At 44.3% G+C, this 13,777-nt stretch overlaps 1 protein-coding gene across 5 annotated transcripts in view; it reads right to left on the bottom strand.

Moving 5' to 3' along the window:
- The window catches only part of SHFL (shiftless antiviral inhibitor of ribosomal frameshifting), a 43,064-nt gene that overhangs the window by 18,115 nt on the left and 11,172 nt on the right, over positions 1 to 13,777 (bottom strand). Inside the window, exon 1 of one of the 5 annotated variants that reach the window (XM_053370510.1) lies at positions 7,979 to 8,031. The exons of 3 other annotated variants lie outside the window; for them this stretch is intronic. Coding sequence is in view for 1 of the 2 variants with exons in the window: in XM_053370508.1 (XP_053226483.1) it covers positions 7,469 to 7,498 (30 nt within the window). In the remaining variant the exon portion in view is untranslated. Of the gene's footprint in view, positions 1 to 7,468; positions 7,588 to 7,978; positions 8,032 to 13,777 lie in introns of those variants that run through there. One more of the 5 variants, XM_053370508.1, reaches the window with a different exon arrangement.

Raw genomic sequence — 13,777 nt, 5'->3', positions numbered from 1 at the left:
ACCTGTATTTTTCGCTCTATAACACGCACCCGACCATAACACGCACATAGTTTTTAGAGGAGGAAAACAAAAAAAAATATTCTAAACGAAACAGTGGATGTATGATTTTTGTGGTTCATGCTGTGGCTACAGACATGTGATCTGACAGTGAGTTTGGAGTAGCCCAATGCAAAAATCCTGAGGATCCATGTGGATCCGTGCTTTGTAACCATGTTTTAAGTGGGGAGGGAAGGAAAAGCACTCAAGGGACAAGGAACACGCATGGGGTGGGTGGAGAAGGATGCTGTTAATAATGCAGAAGAGGGGTATAAGAGGAGAAGGCTCCTCTCCTCTCCTGCTATGCTCCTTTAAAGCAAGCAGGTTCTCTGTCCCTCTCTCCTCCCCACTCCGCGGCTCTTCTCCCGCTTTGCTGTTTCAAAGCGAGCCACGGAGGAGGGAAGGAAGGGGAACAATGGATCCTCTGCTCACAACTGCAGCAGATCCCCCCCGCCACCCGCAGGCATTCGCTCCATAACACGCACAGACATTTCCCCTTACTTTCTAGGAGGAAAAAAGTGAGTGTTATGGTGCAAAAAATACGGTATATGGTAACAAAGTATCCAGATGTGCCTATTTACAGTGGATATTTTCACTTAGCCTTGTTTCTCTATGAATCAACCAATTTCTTGATGAAATATAACTTTCACCAGTGTTATAAGAACACTAAGGTACCAAATATACAATAAATGTTCATAAATGCACAAGGTAAACACATATGTCTGAAACAGAACAGGAGAGCAATCATGAAGCTTATCTTGAATTTTAATAACCCCAAATATTTCCTCTGAGGAAGGAAATATATTGGAGAAACCTTTCCCAGTAGTTCTTTTCCCTTACAAATCCTGTCAAGGGCATATCTGTGTGTGAATAGGGTGGGCCTGTGGCCTGGATTCAAGAACTAAAGTATTTACCATCTCAGAAGAATGGTCAGGCTGCTGCCCAGGTAATACAATCAGTGAAACATTATCAGATATCCCAGCAAACAGGAGAGAAGCTAAACACTCAGATTTCTGTGATGTATGTATGATGCTTTTAGGGTGATCTTTGTTGGGCAATGTCTAAAGTCTTTAAAGGTTCCTGCGCACTTGTTCTTGGTCTCTCACCTCCTTGAAAGGGGGCTGGGGACTCTGTCGCAACAGAAAAATAAAGATCTGCCTTGCTTTCACTGGATTCTGCCTCCATCCATTCTTCCCTGACCGATCATGGACTTAGGGGACTCAGAGCAAAAGGGCAGCAAAAGCCAAGCCCCATTTTTTCTACATCACTAGTAAGACCTGTGCTAAAATAGTAGAGAGAGCAATCCCGCAGCCATGTCTGACCCCTAGGCAGCCTTGAGACTCCTCTAGTCACAAAGCAGGAAATCCTGAGCCTCTCCTCTGTGAAATGTGTAATGAGTATTGATAACTATCCAAGCAGACTTGTCAAAAGAGCAGATATCTATGCATAATCTGTGAAAATGGATTCTGGAGTCAAGATATTCACTGTTTTAAAGGAATGGCCCAGACTGGCCAGGAAAAGGCAATCAGTAAACATTCTCTGATATCTTGACAGACAGGAGACAAGCCATACATTCAAATTTCTGTTGTAGACCGTCTCTTTCTGTGATGCCTGTATAATGCTTTTTGGTAGTCTTTGGGCAATTTCTGAAGCCTTTAAAAGCTGTTACACCCTTTGTTCTGGGTCCTCACCTCCAAGCAATTGGGGTGGGGTGACTCTGAAAAATCTTCCTTGCTTTCAATTGGTTCCTCTCTTCATACTGTCTTCTCGACTGATAATGAACTTAGGGGATACTTGGTCCCTTAAAAGAAAAGCTGGACTGTAAAAGCCAAACCCCATTTTTCTATAACAGCCTTGCTTCCAAATAATGGATTCTCCATGGCTGCCATTTAGCATTGTGTGTGAAAGAAGCCAGTGAGCCGACCTTTTCTGCTTGTAGGTATTTGAACTGCTGAACACTCTGTGGCAGGAATTTATGGGGGGGGGGCTCCAGCAGATATCATGCACATGCAGCCCACTGCCAAAATCAGCATAATCACTTTTGTGACTTTTGTGATTTGTCCCAACAAAACACTTCATCACACTTTCTTCCTATCTATTCAAATGGCCTCTGCTGCACAATACCAAATGTAACAATTCACTGATCAATGTATCTCTGTACTGGCTCACTGGGAAAACTTGAGAAATTCATATAGACATGTGAGCTCAGCTACTCAGCAGCCCCTCTGCCCACTGGCAGAGGAAGAGGAGTGCGGGGAGAGCGCACCGCCCCTGGCAGCGCGATCCCCAGGGTTCTATTGCGGCTCCCCTCCCCCCCTGCCTGCGCTGGGCACCCCGACCCCGCAGGTGGCGCACCCCACCCTCGGAGCTCCGCCACTGCCTCTGCCTGAGTGATAATTCCTGGCATCCTGATACCTGAGTGCCAGGCAGGTAGCCATTCCAGAAATAACAAACCCAGATGAAGACAAAAGGGTGTAATTAACTTGGCTGGGAAACAGGGAAATATAAATATCTCTTTTGCTTCACTTGATGGGTGTGTGGTGGAGGGCAAGGGGAGGAATGGGGCAGGGTCCAGGATGCTCAGATTAGGGCCACCAGACCTCCCCTTTCATGATGTAACCATGATGTATGAGTGATGTAGTTTGGGGGGGTGTAACATGGGGATTAGCATTTAATAAAAGTTTGGGTTCTCTTTTGTTTGGGGCTTCCATCTTGTTTCACCTGGTGGCAGGTGGGAGTCCTGTGGCAACAGTCTTCAATCAAGACCAAGCCTACTGGCTGCTGTTTGCTCTGGTATTCCTGGCTGGTGTCCTTGTTTTTTGTCCAAGGGAGCCCTCAGATTTCTCTGTTAACAACTCCATACAGCTAATAAACATGGTCAAACAGTAGTTTTGCATTCCAAACATTCATAATTTGTTGTTGCTAACACATGAGCTTTCAAAGTTATATGATCAGCACCCCTCAGTCAGCTGCACAGCAATAAAAAGCTAAAGCGACTGAAAAGTTGTTATTGGTGACTGTTTTCCCAGCACTGTTGCTCAAAAACTGGTTGGTAATGCTGGTAGTTGTTATAAGAATTCTAAGATCCCAAATATAAAATAAACATTCATAAATGTACAAGGCAAACACATACATAAGTATATAAACCATGTGTCTGAAATAGTACAGGAGAGCAGTCCTGAAACCATTTTGACTCTCCCAAATTGACCTCAAATATTTCTCTGCAAGGAGGAAGAAATGAGAAAGCCTCTCCATTGTCTTTTGCTTACCTGTCTTAAGGGTGGATTTGTGTATGAATAGGGTGAGCCTGTGACCTGCATACAGGAATTAAAAAGTATTTACCATCACAAAAGAATGGCCAGGCTGCCCAGTTAAAGCAATCAGTGACCATTGTCAGGTATCCTGGCAGACAGGATTTCTGCTGTAGACCGCCTCCTGTGATGTATTTCTGCAGGAGACTGCTTCCTTCTGTGATGTATTATGATGTTTTGGGGGGTGGTCTTGAGCTACAGTGGGCAATTTCGAAAGTCTATATAAGGACTTACACACCATTGTTCTGGGTTCCTTCTCCCTCCTGTGTGGGGTGAGCGGGGGAGCCTGTTCCAACAGTTTAATAAAGATCAGGCTTTGCTTCTCAATATACTCTGGTTGGCCTCTGTTATTTTCTCCTACCGATAAGGCACCCACTTAAGGACTCTATATGGGCTCTTGGGTGCCCCATAAGGGAAAAAGTGCCGCTTTTTCTTATAACATAGTGAAAGCAGAGGTTTTGCCATTTCTCTCCTGTCCCTGAAATCATGTGTTTGTGTTGCAAATACATTGCAATTTTAAATTTATGAGGGCAGGCCTACTTGTTATGAGGCAAAGATGTGATTCCTAACCTTAATATTGTAACGGAGGAGCACTCACAGAGCAGACTCAGCAAGGAGGGGGATGGCTAGTCCTCCCCTGCTCACAACTTCTCTCCCACCACCCTAGATGTTGTTCCCTTAGCAGGATCTCCTTATTCAAAGACAAAAATAATCACTATTTGGAGGGGGGTAGGCAGGTGCCTGGGAAGAGGGGAGAAATGATAGGTGTGGGAAGGGGTTGAATGCCTTCTCTCTTATTTTACCACTAAGTGCCTAGTCTGTGTTTGGGGAACATGCAGTCCTGTCCTCAATACAACAATAATCTGAGCAGGGGGGAATGCATTACTTCCTCCAGGCTATAACCAAGCTGCTTGGAGGGCTGTAGTTCTGTGGCAGAGCACATGAGCTGAAGGCACGGTCTCTAGGTCCATCTTCGGCATCACCAGGGCCTGAGACCCTGGAGAGCTGCTGCCAGTCAGTGATTGACTCACGGTCTGACTCAGGGTGTACTCGCACTGCCTTAGACAGCAGTGAAGTTGCTGGGGTTATGTTTTATGCATTTCAGAGCTCTTTCTTCCTCGTGTTGTTCACATCCTTTCATTTCTGCATGTGTACAGACCAGGGGACACTGACAAGGCAAGGATGTCTTTATGCAAAGGTGTTCACACATTGGCTTAGACTAAGGTTATTAGACGTCCCCATTTGCCGGGGACAGTCCCCGGATTTACAAATCAGTCCCCTGACAAAATCCATCTATTTAGTAGGAAGTTGAAAAGTGTCCCCAGATTCACTGAAAAAAATCTGGTAACCTTAGCTTAGACCAGGGGTCAGCAACGTTTTTTGAGGCCAGGTCAGTCCACTCACTGGCAGACCTCTTAGTGGGCCGGAGCATGCACACCCATGCGTGCGCTCAAGCTATTTCCGGCGCACTTCCAGGACAGAGGAGAACCCATGCGCACACTATTTCCAGCACTCTACCGACGGGGAAGTCAGTCCCCACGGCAAGAAAAAAAATGGCGCCGCGGGGGGAGCACAGAATCCCCATGCCGATCCACGGAACGGCCATGGGCCGGTTCCAGGAAGCTCATGGGCCAGAAGCGGCCCATGGGCCTTAGGTTGCCGACCTCTGGCTTAGAGAGCTGAAGGTTGGAAGGTAGTGTTAGGCTGTATGCCTCAGTCCCTTTCAGTTATTGGATCCAGCAAGTGTAACCCCATCAAGAGCAGGCAACCTCCCAGCCATCCAGTCTAGGGAACCACCCACTAACAGTGCCACAGTCTGATCTGGATTGAGCTTCAGTTTGTTGGCTCTCATCCAGTTCATTACCAAGGGAAGTTACTGGTCCAGCACTTCCACTGCCTCCCCTGCAGATGTAAAGGAGAAGTAGAGGTGTCATCCGCATAGTGCTGACAACATACTCCAAACCTCTGGATAACCCCACCCAGCAGTTTCATGTAGATGTTAAACAACATGGGGGATAGACTGAGCCCTGCAGAACCCCACATTGAAGGTTCTGCAGAGCTGAAAAGCATTCTCCAAGCAACACCCTCAGGGAATGACCATCTAAGTAGGATCTGAACCACCACAAAGCCGTGCCACCCACCCCTAACTCAGACAGCCACTCCAGAAGGATACCATGGTCGATGGTATCAAAAGCCGCTGAGAGGTAGAGGAGAATTAACAGGGACACATTTCCCCTGTCTCTCTCTCAACAGGGCGACCAAAGCAGTTTCTATGTGAAAACTGGGCCTAAACCCAGACTGAAATGGATCTAGAAAATCAGTTTCCTCCAAGAGCACCTGGATTAATGAAGTTTAACTATGGTTAGGCATGCTGTCTGAACTGGCACATAAAGTTTGTGACTCAGCTTTCACACCAGAAATCATCTTTTGAAATGAGTTTTAATTATGGCTTATGCTAACTATTAACAATCAATAATGACAAGCAGAGACAGCACCATGGAGATGGTGGTAAACTTTTTAACTGAGTACTGACAAGATGAAGTAGCTGTAATTTGTGATTTAGACCTGTATTTCTTAAAGTTTTGTACTGTTCTAGATTCTGATTAAGACAACGCTTTTGATAAAGTGAGCTCTGGCCCATGAACACTTACATGACAATATATTTGCTAGTCTTTAAGGTGCCACAACAACCTTTGCTATTTTTGTGGTGACAGTAACACAGCTATTCCCCCAACCTCCAAGGAATTACACATACCGGTAATTATAACCTGGAGCAGAAGCACATTTCTGCTTTGGAGGCTGTTTAGTCAAGGTCTCAAATACTAAACTTTTGATATGTAGCACCTTGCTCTTCTTTTACTTGATGTCATGGACTGGCTGGACACAGAGGAATTGCGGGAGGCATCAGCTGAGAGCCTGGGGAGTAGTGGTGGGGAAATAATGAGTGGTCAGAGGGAGAAGACTGGGAGGAGGAGGTATCCAAAACTGAAGGGGCAACAGGGTTTAGTGAGCAGGGAGAGTCTGTGGCACAAAGAAGCCCAGAAGCAGAAGTGGAAGCAAGAGAGGAAACTATTATGTGTGACTTTGTTTGCTGAGCCTTCAATTCCGCCATCTCGCAAGATATAATTTGCATCTTAACTGATACTTTTAACCATTTTTAGAAACATGAACGTTGGCATTTCTGCTGTTCCAAAAGCAGTTCAAAATATTGAACATTATTGTTTGCCAGATTTCCATGTCTTGACAACTGATGTCTTTTCATCTTGTTTGGGGCAACACTGGAATCTGAAAGCTTCCTGCCACAGATCAAACACATAGGCTGAGAGATGTTTTCATCTCCAGCCCATGTAAAACTGGGGCTCAGATAGCTAGCCACATACTGTCCACAAACTACCTTTTTGGGAGGTTTGCTCGGTGTCAAATTAAGCAAGTCTTCTCTAGCACGCTATTTGAATGGTGATTCTGGATCACAACTAGGATTTTCCTCAGTATTACTTGATGTTCTCTCTCTCTCTCATTTTTGAAACATATATATTAGCCACCAGCCACAGATCTAGATATATGGGGCAGAATGCAATTATTATTAATGGGGAGAATCTCAGTGATAAAAATGAATATTCTCCCAAAAATGTTTTTATTCCAAACAATTCCAATACTTAATGGCACATGATAAAAGTGACCTATGTTGGAAATGTAAGGAAGCAACTGGCACATTTTCTCATTCATGGTGGTACCACAAAAATGGAGAACAGATGCAGTCCCGTCACGAGAAGACTGGCCCCTTAAACTACGTATTAGATTACAGGGTATAGACCTTGCCAGCATGACAGCTTAAGAAAGGTGCTAGTTCCGGGCTGCTTCTCCGCGGGTCCCCCGCCCGCGCCAGAGATTTGAAACCGAGCTCCGTCGTCCTCTGCCCGCAGCTAAATGGAGCCTCCAGCCTGGAAGGCGGCGCGTCTCTGGACACGACCAGAGGATGCCTTGTGGGCTGCTAAGGGCGGGCGGCGAGGGCCCTGTGCTCTGCCCTCGGAGCCGGCGGCTCCTCTGCCCCAGCTCGGGGGGTGTTTCTTCTCCCTCCCTGCCTCCCTCCTTGGGGGCCGCGCAGAGCGACGCCTGCCTACCTCCACCTCGTCCTGCCTTGCCCGGTGCATCGCGCGGCGAGGGGCTCTGCCCGCCCGGGATGGTCCGAGGGGGCGGCGAGGAGGGCGAGGCGCGCAAAGGCCAGCCCAGCCCAGCCCAGCGCGCCGCCGCCGCTTTCACTTTCGCTCTGCCGAGCCCGCCCCGCAGCAGGGCCGGAGCTGCCCGCTTCCCCGTCGCCCGGAGAGCGCGTTTCTTGAGGGAAGGAGGCCAGCGACCCCGCGGCAAGTCGCCGCGGAGGAGGGCGGGCTGCAACTCCTCTCCTCGGCGCCCCAACATTCAACAGGTGCAGCTTCTCTACTGGGATGTCTGCTACCTGTTGAATTTTTGTGCTTCGCGCGACTAGCGAAGTCGCCTCTCTTCCTGCGCCGAAACTTGCGAGCAATTAGGCTGTTTCGTTTCTTCTGCTTCGCACCCTCAGCTCCCCCCCCCCCCATACGATTATCAACTCCTGTATTGTTTCTTGAATACACTGATTACATTGGTTAACCCACTCTTAGGCCCAGGAGCTTCGGACATCACACCTTGTTCTGACTCCCCTCCAGACCCCATTTATCGCCCGAACTACCCTATGAGGTGGGCTAGGCCGAGAGATGGCTGTCACTGAGTTTCATGAAGGCTCCATCAGAATTTGAACTTGGGTCTCTCTGGTCCTAACACAACACGCTGTTCACAATAGCATCCTGGGTCTTTATTTTATTTTTAATTCACCCTACGCAAAACAAAATATTAATTGCCCTTCAGTCAAAATTCCAAGTTTTATCACACACAGAGGAAAAGGAGGAGGTTGAGTCATCCTTCTATTTAATTATTTTTCATTGACTATTAGAATCGTGCATATCTACTCAAAAGTAAGTCACATTGGTTTCAGTGGACCTTACTCCCATGAAAATGTGTCTAGGACTGCAGTGAGCATTTAAAAACTGATTTGGTTAATCTAGTATGGTGTTTTATCTTCCACTTTGCCTTTTAACTGGCTTACAGTGGTACCTCGGGTTACATATGCTTCAGGTTACATACGCTTCAGGTTACACTAACCCAGAAATAGTACCTCAGGTTAAGAACTTTGCTTCAGGGCGAGAACAGAAATTGTGCAGCAGCAGCAGGAGGCCCCATTAGCTAAAGTTAAGAACAGTTAAGGTTAAGAACGGACCTCTGGAACGAATTAAGTACTTAACCCGAGGTACCACTGCATTTTGTTATAGTGTACATGATGCATTGTATATTGTTAGCTGCCTTGGAGAGGTAGAATTTTACTAAAACTTTGAAAATAATTTTTATTAGTTTTCAATTACAACAATCCAGTAATAGCCTCATTACAATGCCAAATTATAATACAATTAATAATACTAATCATTGAGATGCCAAATTATACAATTAGGTGGCCCCCCACATACTAGAATTAATGGTTTGATGATGTTTCTGCGTTCCGAACTCTTATAAATTTCTTTTTTTTATAATAAATTTTTATTAGTTTTCGATACAATCATACCATTTTATCCAAATTTTGCCTGATTTTAACAAAATACAAATTTTGGACTTCCTTCAACTTCTCTGGTAATCATCCATTTTTACCCTTTAGTACGCATTCCTTTAATTGCATTGCCATTTGTCTTCCCTCCCTTTTCTATTTTCTTTCAGCAATACCTCTTAAAAATTTTACAGTGCTTCTTGAAACCCCACTAGCGTTGTTTGCACCTCACATATATTTTTCAGATAATCTACAAATTTTCCCCAATCCTCGATGAACTTTTGGTTTCAGGCATATCTTATTTTCCCGGTCAATTTGTCCAGTTCCGCATAGTCAGTCAATTTCATTCTCCATTCTTGAATCGTCGGTATTTCCTCTTGTTTCCATTTCTGGGCCAATAGAATTCTTGCTGCCATAACTGCATACTGGAAAAGTTTACAGTCTTTTCTTCTTATATCTTTTCCTGTAATCCCTAAAAGAAAGGCTTCTGGTTTCTTAACAAAAGTGCATTTTAACATCTTTTTCAATTCATTATATATTGCTTCCCAGAAACTCTTTACTTTCTTACATTCCCACCACGTATGGTAGAATGTTCCCTCTCTTTCTTTACATTTCCAACACTTGTTACATGTTTTGTACATTTTTGCCAATTTTACCGGAGTAATGTACCATCTGTAAAACATTTTCATTACATTTTCCTTCAACCCCATGCATGCAATAAACTTTAAACTTTCCTTCCATAATTTTTCCCAATCTTCAAATTGAATGTTATATCCAAAATCTTTGGCCCACTGTATCATTACCGATTTAACCACTTCATCTTTCGTAAACCATTCTAACAATATCTTATACATTTTTGACAGAATTTTATATTCATTGTTTATTATCTCTGTTTGGAACTTTGAGTCTTTTTCTGCATATCCACTTTCCTTTATATCTTTTTTAAACATTTCATTTACCTGAAAGTAATGCAACCAATCATACACATAATCTTTAACATGTTTGTATGGTTTTAGTGACGCGGGTGGCGCTGTGGGTAAAAGCCTCAGTGCCTAGGGCTTGCCGATCGAAAGGTCGGCGGTTCGAATCCCCGCGGCGGGGTGCGCTCCCGTTGTTCGGTCCCAGCGCCTGCCAACCTAGCAGTTCAAAAGCACTCCCGGGTGCAAGTAGATAAATAGGGACCGCTTACTAGCGGGAAGGTAAACGGCGTTTCCGTGTGCGGCTCTGGCTCGCCAGATGCAGCTTGTCACACTGGCCACGTGACCCGGAAGTGTCTGTGGACAGCGCTGGCCCCCGGCCTATAGAGTGAGAGGGGCGCACATCCCTAGAGTCTGTCAAGACTGGCCCGTACGGGCAGGGGTACCTTTACCTTTACCTTATGGTTTTAGTTTCCATTTTCCTCCTTCTTTAGTTATTAATTCTCCGTATGTGGCCCATTTCCCTCTCCTATTAATTTTCTTTACACTCATAACCTCTAACGGAGATAACCAATGTGGAACTCTTGGCTCCAGAAGGTTTTTGTACCTGTCCCATACTTCTATGAAAGAACTCCTGAAAATGTGGTTCCCAAATCCTTTATGAACTTTCTTCTTATCACCCCATAAGTAAGCGTGCCACCCAAATCTGTTATCAAAACCTTCTAAATCCAATAATTCCGTATATTCTAATTTAATCCATTCCTTTAACCAGCAAAGACAAGCTGCTTCGTAATACAATTTCATATCTGGCAGGGCGAAGCCTCCCCTTTCCTTCACATCTGTTAATAATTTATATTTTATTCTTGGCTTCTTGCCCTGCCAGATATACCTTGAAATCGTTCTTTGCCAATCTTTAAAAATCCCTACCCCCTTAATAACGGGGATGGTCTGGAATAAAAATAACATCTTTGGGAGCACATTCATCTTTATCGTAGATATTCTGCCCCAAAAGGACAGTTTCATTCTACCCCACACCTCCAAGTCATTCTTAATTCCTTTCCACATCTGAACATAATTGTTCTGGAACAGGTCAATATTTTTAGGAGTCAACCAAATTCCTAAGTATTTTACTTTATTTACCACCTCTATCTCTGTCTGTTGTTGCATTGTTTCTATCTCATTATACTCCATATTTTTCACCATTATTTTAGTTTTTTTCTTATTCAACCTGAAACCGGCCACTTTTCCAAATTGTTCAATCTCCTCCAATACTTTTTTGACACTCTCCCCTGGTTCCTCCATCGTTACAAGGAGGGAGGCAGGGAGGGAGGGAGAAGAAACACCCCCCGAGCTGGGGCAGAGGAGCCGCCGGCTCCGAGGGCAGAGCAAAGGGCCCTCGCCGCCCGCCCTTAGCAGCAGGGGCTTGGACTCGATGGCCCTTGTGGTCTCTTCCAACTCTATGATTCTATAACCAGATCATCGGCAAAGGCTTTTACTTTATATTCATTCTGACCTACTGACACCCCTTTAATTAATTAATTTTGTCTAATCGTGTTTAACAAAACCTCCAGGACCGTTATAAATAACAATGGCGAGAGCGGACAGCCCTGCCTTGTTCCTTTAGATATTTTTATATCTTCTGTAACCACATTGTTAACTATCAGTTTAGCTTTCTGTTCTGTATATATTGCCTTGATTCCATTAAAGAAGTCTTTTCCCACTTCCATATACTCTAAATTCTTCAGCATAAAATCCCATACAATATTGTCAAAAGTTTTTTCAGCGTCCACAAACATCAATATCGCTTGTTTCTCATTGCTGGCAGTCAAATATTCCAAAATATTAATTATATTCCTTACATTATCTTTCATTTGTCTGCCTGGCAAAAAACCTGCTTGATCTTTGTGGATAATATTTGTCAGAATCTTTTTCAATCTCTTCACCAAAATTCCTGCAAATATTTTGTAGTCCGTATTCAATAAAGAAATAGGCCTGTAATTTTTAACTTGAGGCAAGTCAAAGTCTTGTTTCGGAATCAAAGTGATGAATGCTTCCTTCCACGTTTCTGGGATTTCTCTTACTTTTAAGATATTGTTCATAACTTCCTTCAATGGAAATAACAAGACATTTCTCATTTCTTTATAATATCCTGAAGTAAATCCGTCTGGTCCCGGGGCTTTACCTCTCTTCAATTCTTTTATCACCTCTTTGATCTCTTCCACTTCTATTGGGTTATTCAGCTGGTCTTTTTGTTCTGTCGGGATCTTCTGCACCTTTTTATCTTTTAAAATTTTTTCTATTTTCTTTAAGTTATTTCTCTCTTTATTTTTGTATAGTTGCCTATAAAAGTCCAAGAATCATTTTCTGATTTCTTTCGGATTAACAATCTCTTCACCGTTTACAATAATTTTGTTGATCGTATTCTGTTCTTTTCTCTTTTTAATTTGCCAAGCAAGTAGTTTTCCTGATTTGTTAGCGAACTCAAAGTTTTTCTGTCGTAGTCTCTTTATATTCCATTCTACTTCTTGATTTATCATCATTGCAAACTGGGTTTGTAAAGTCTTAATTTCTTGTTTGATTTTTACATTATTTGGTTTTTTAATTAATTTCTGCTCATTGTCCATAATCTGCTTTAAGATTTCCTTTTCCCCTTTTTCTCTGTGTTTATTCTTCAATGAGTTCTGTTGTATAAAGAATCCTCTCATAACTGCTTTACTCGCATCCCAAACAATATTCATCTTTGTACCTTTGTTGGTGTTATCCATAAAATATTCCAATAATTTCTTTTGTGCTTTGTCTATGATATTCTGATCATCCAACAGATAGTCATTGATTCTCCATCTAAAAGTTCTTTCTTCAAAACCTTTTATTTCTAATTTTATTGGATTGTGATCTGAAATTACTTTAGGTTGTATTTCTACTTGCTGGATTCTTGGAGTCAGTTCATTTGAGACCCATATTTGATCAATTCTTGACATAGACTGATTCGGCTCTGAATAATAAGTAAATTGCTTCTCTAATGGGTGTTGTCAGGGAACTGCCATCGGAGAAGCAGGAAGTGAAAGGGCTCACAGAGGCTGAGAGAGACTATTCGGCTGAGGAGGGAACCAGCAGAGGGAGAGGTGGAGAAGTTCCAAGGGAAAGTGAGTCGGAGGGAGGGCTCAGAGACACTTCCAGCGAAAATAGTGGGGAGGTTTCAGGACCTCCCATAGGGACACCTACTCCTCGCCAGAAACTGTCACGCCGAGAGTCCAGAAGACGCGTTTCCGTTAAGGAGCTTTTATGCTGGAAGAAGTTCCGTAAACGCCCACTGTCCGATTCTACGAGCGACTGATGGAGCCATGCTTAAGGAGCTCCGTCACAGACAGAGGTTTGTGGACTTAGCCAAACTCTGAGGGACTAGGATTTTACGCACAAGCAGCTCACCATCCCATCACAGCAATCGGACAGTCCCTGAAAGCAGCTTGTGCAGAGAGGCATCATGAGCAACCCAGCCGGAGCCGGGGGAGCAGGAGGAGCTGGAGAGGGTCCAAGCCTGGAAGAAAGGTACAGGGTGTTGGAAGTCCAGCTAGCGCTGCAAACGGCGAGGCTAGAGGAAAGGAGGGCGCAGGATGCAGAAAAGGCAAAAGGCGCTACCCTAGCAAGAAAGATGCCAGGATTGGTGCAGAAGTTTGGGGGGGACCCCAGGAACTATCAAGCCTTTAGGACAGAGATGCAGTATGCTCTCGAGCTGCAGTTTGACGACTTTCCCGACGAGGCATCGCGAGTGGCGTTTGTGGTTGGCCATCTCGAAGGGGGGGCGAGAGACTGGGTTAGACCCCTGATGGCAGGGAATAGTGAAATGCTGAAGGACACGAGGAAGTTTTTTCGCGCCATGGATTTGATGTTTTCCAGCGAGATTGAAC

This window comes from Podarcis raffonei, chromosome 17, assembly GCF_027172205.1.
Source record: "Podarcis raffonei isolate rPodRaf1 chromosome 17, rPodRaf1.pri, whole genome shotgun sequence".
In the NCBI taxonomy this organism is placed as follows: Eukaryota; Metazoa; Chordata; class Lepidosauria; order Squamata; family Lacertidae; genus Podarcis; species Podarcis raffonei.
This window is presented reverse-complemented; position numbering and strand designations above follow the sequence as displayed.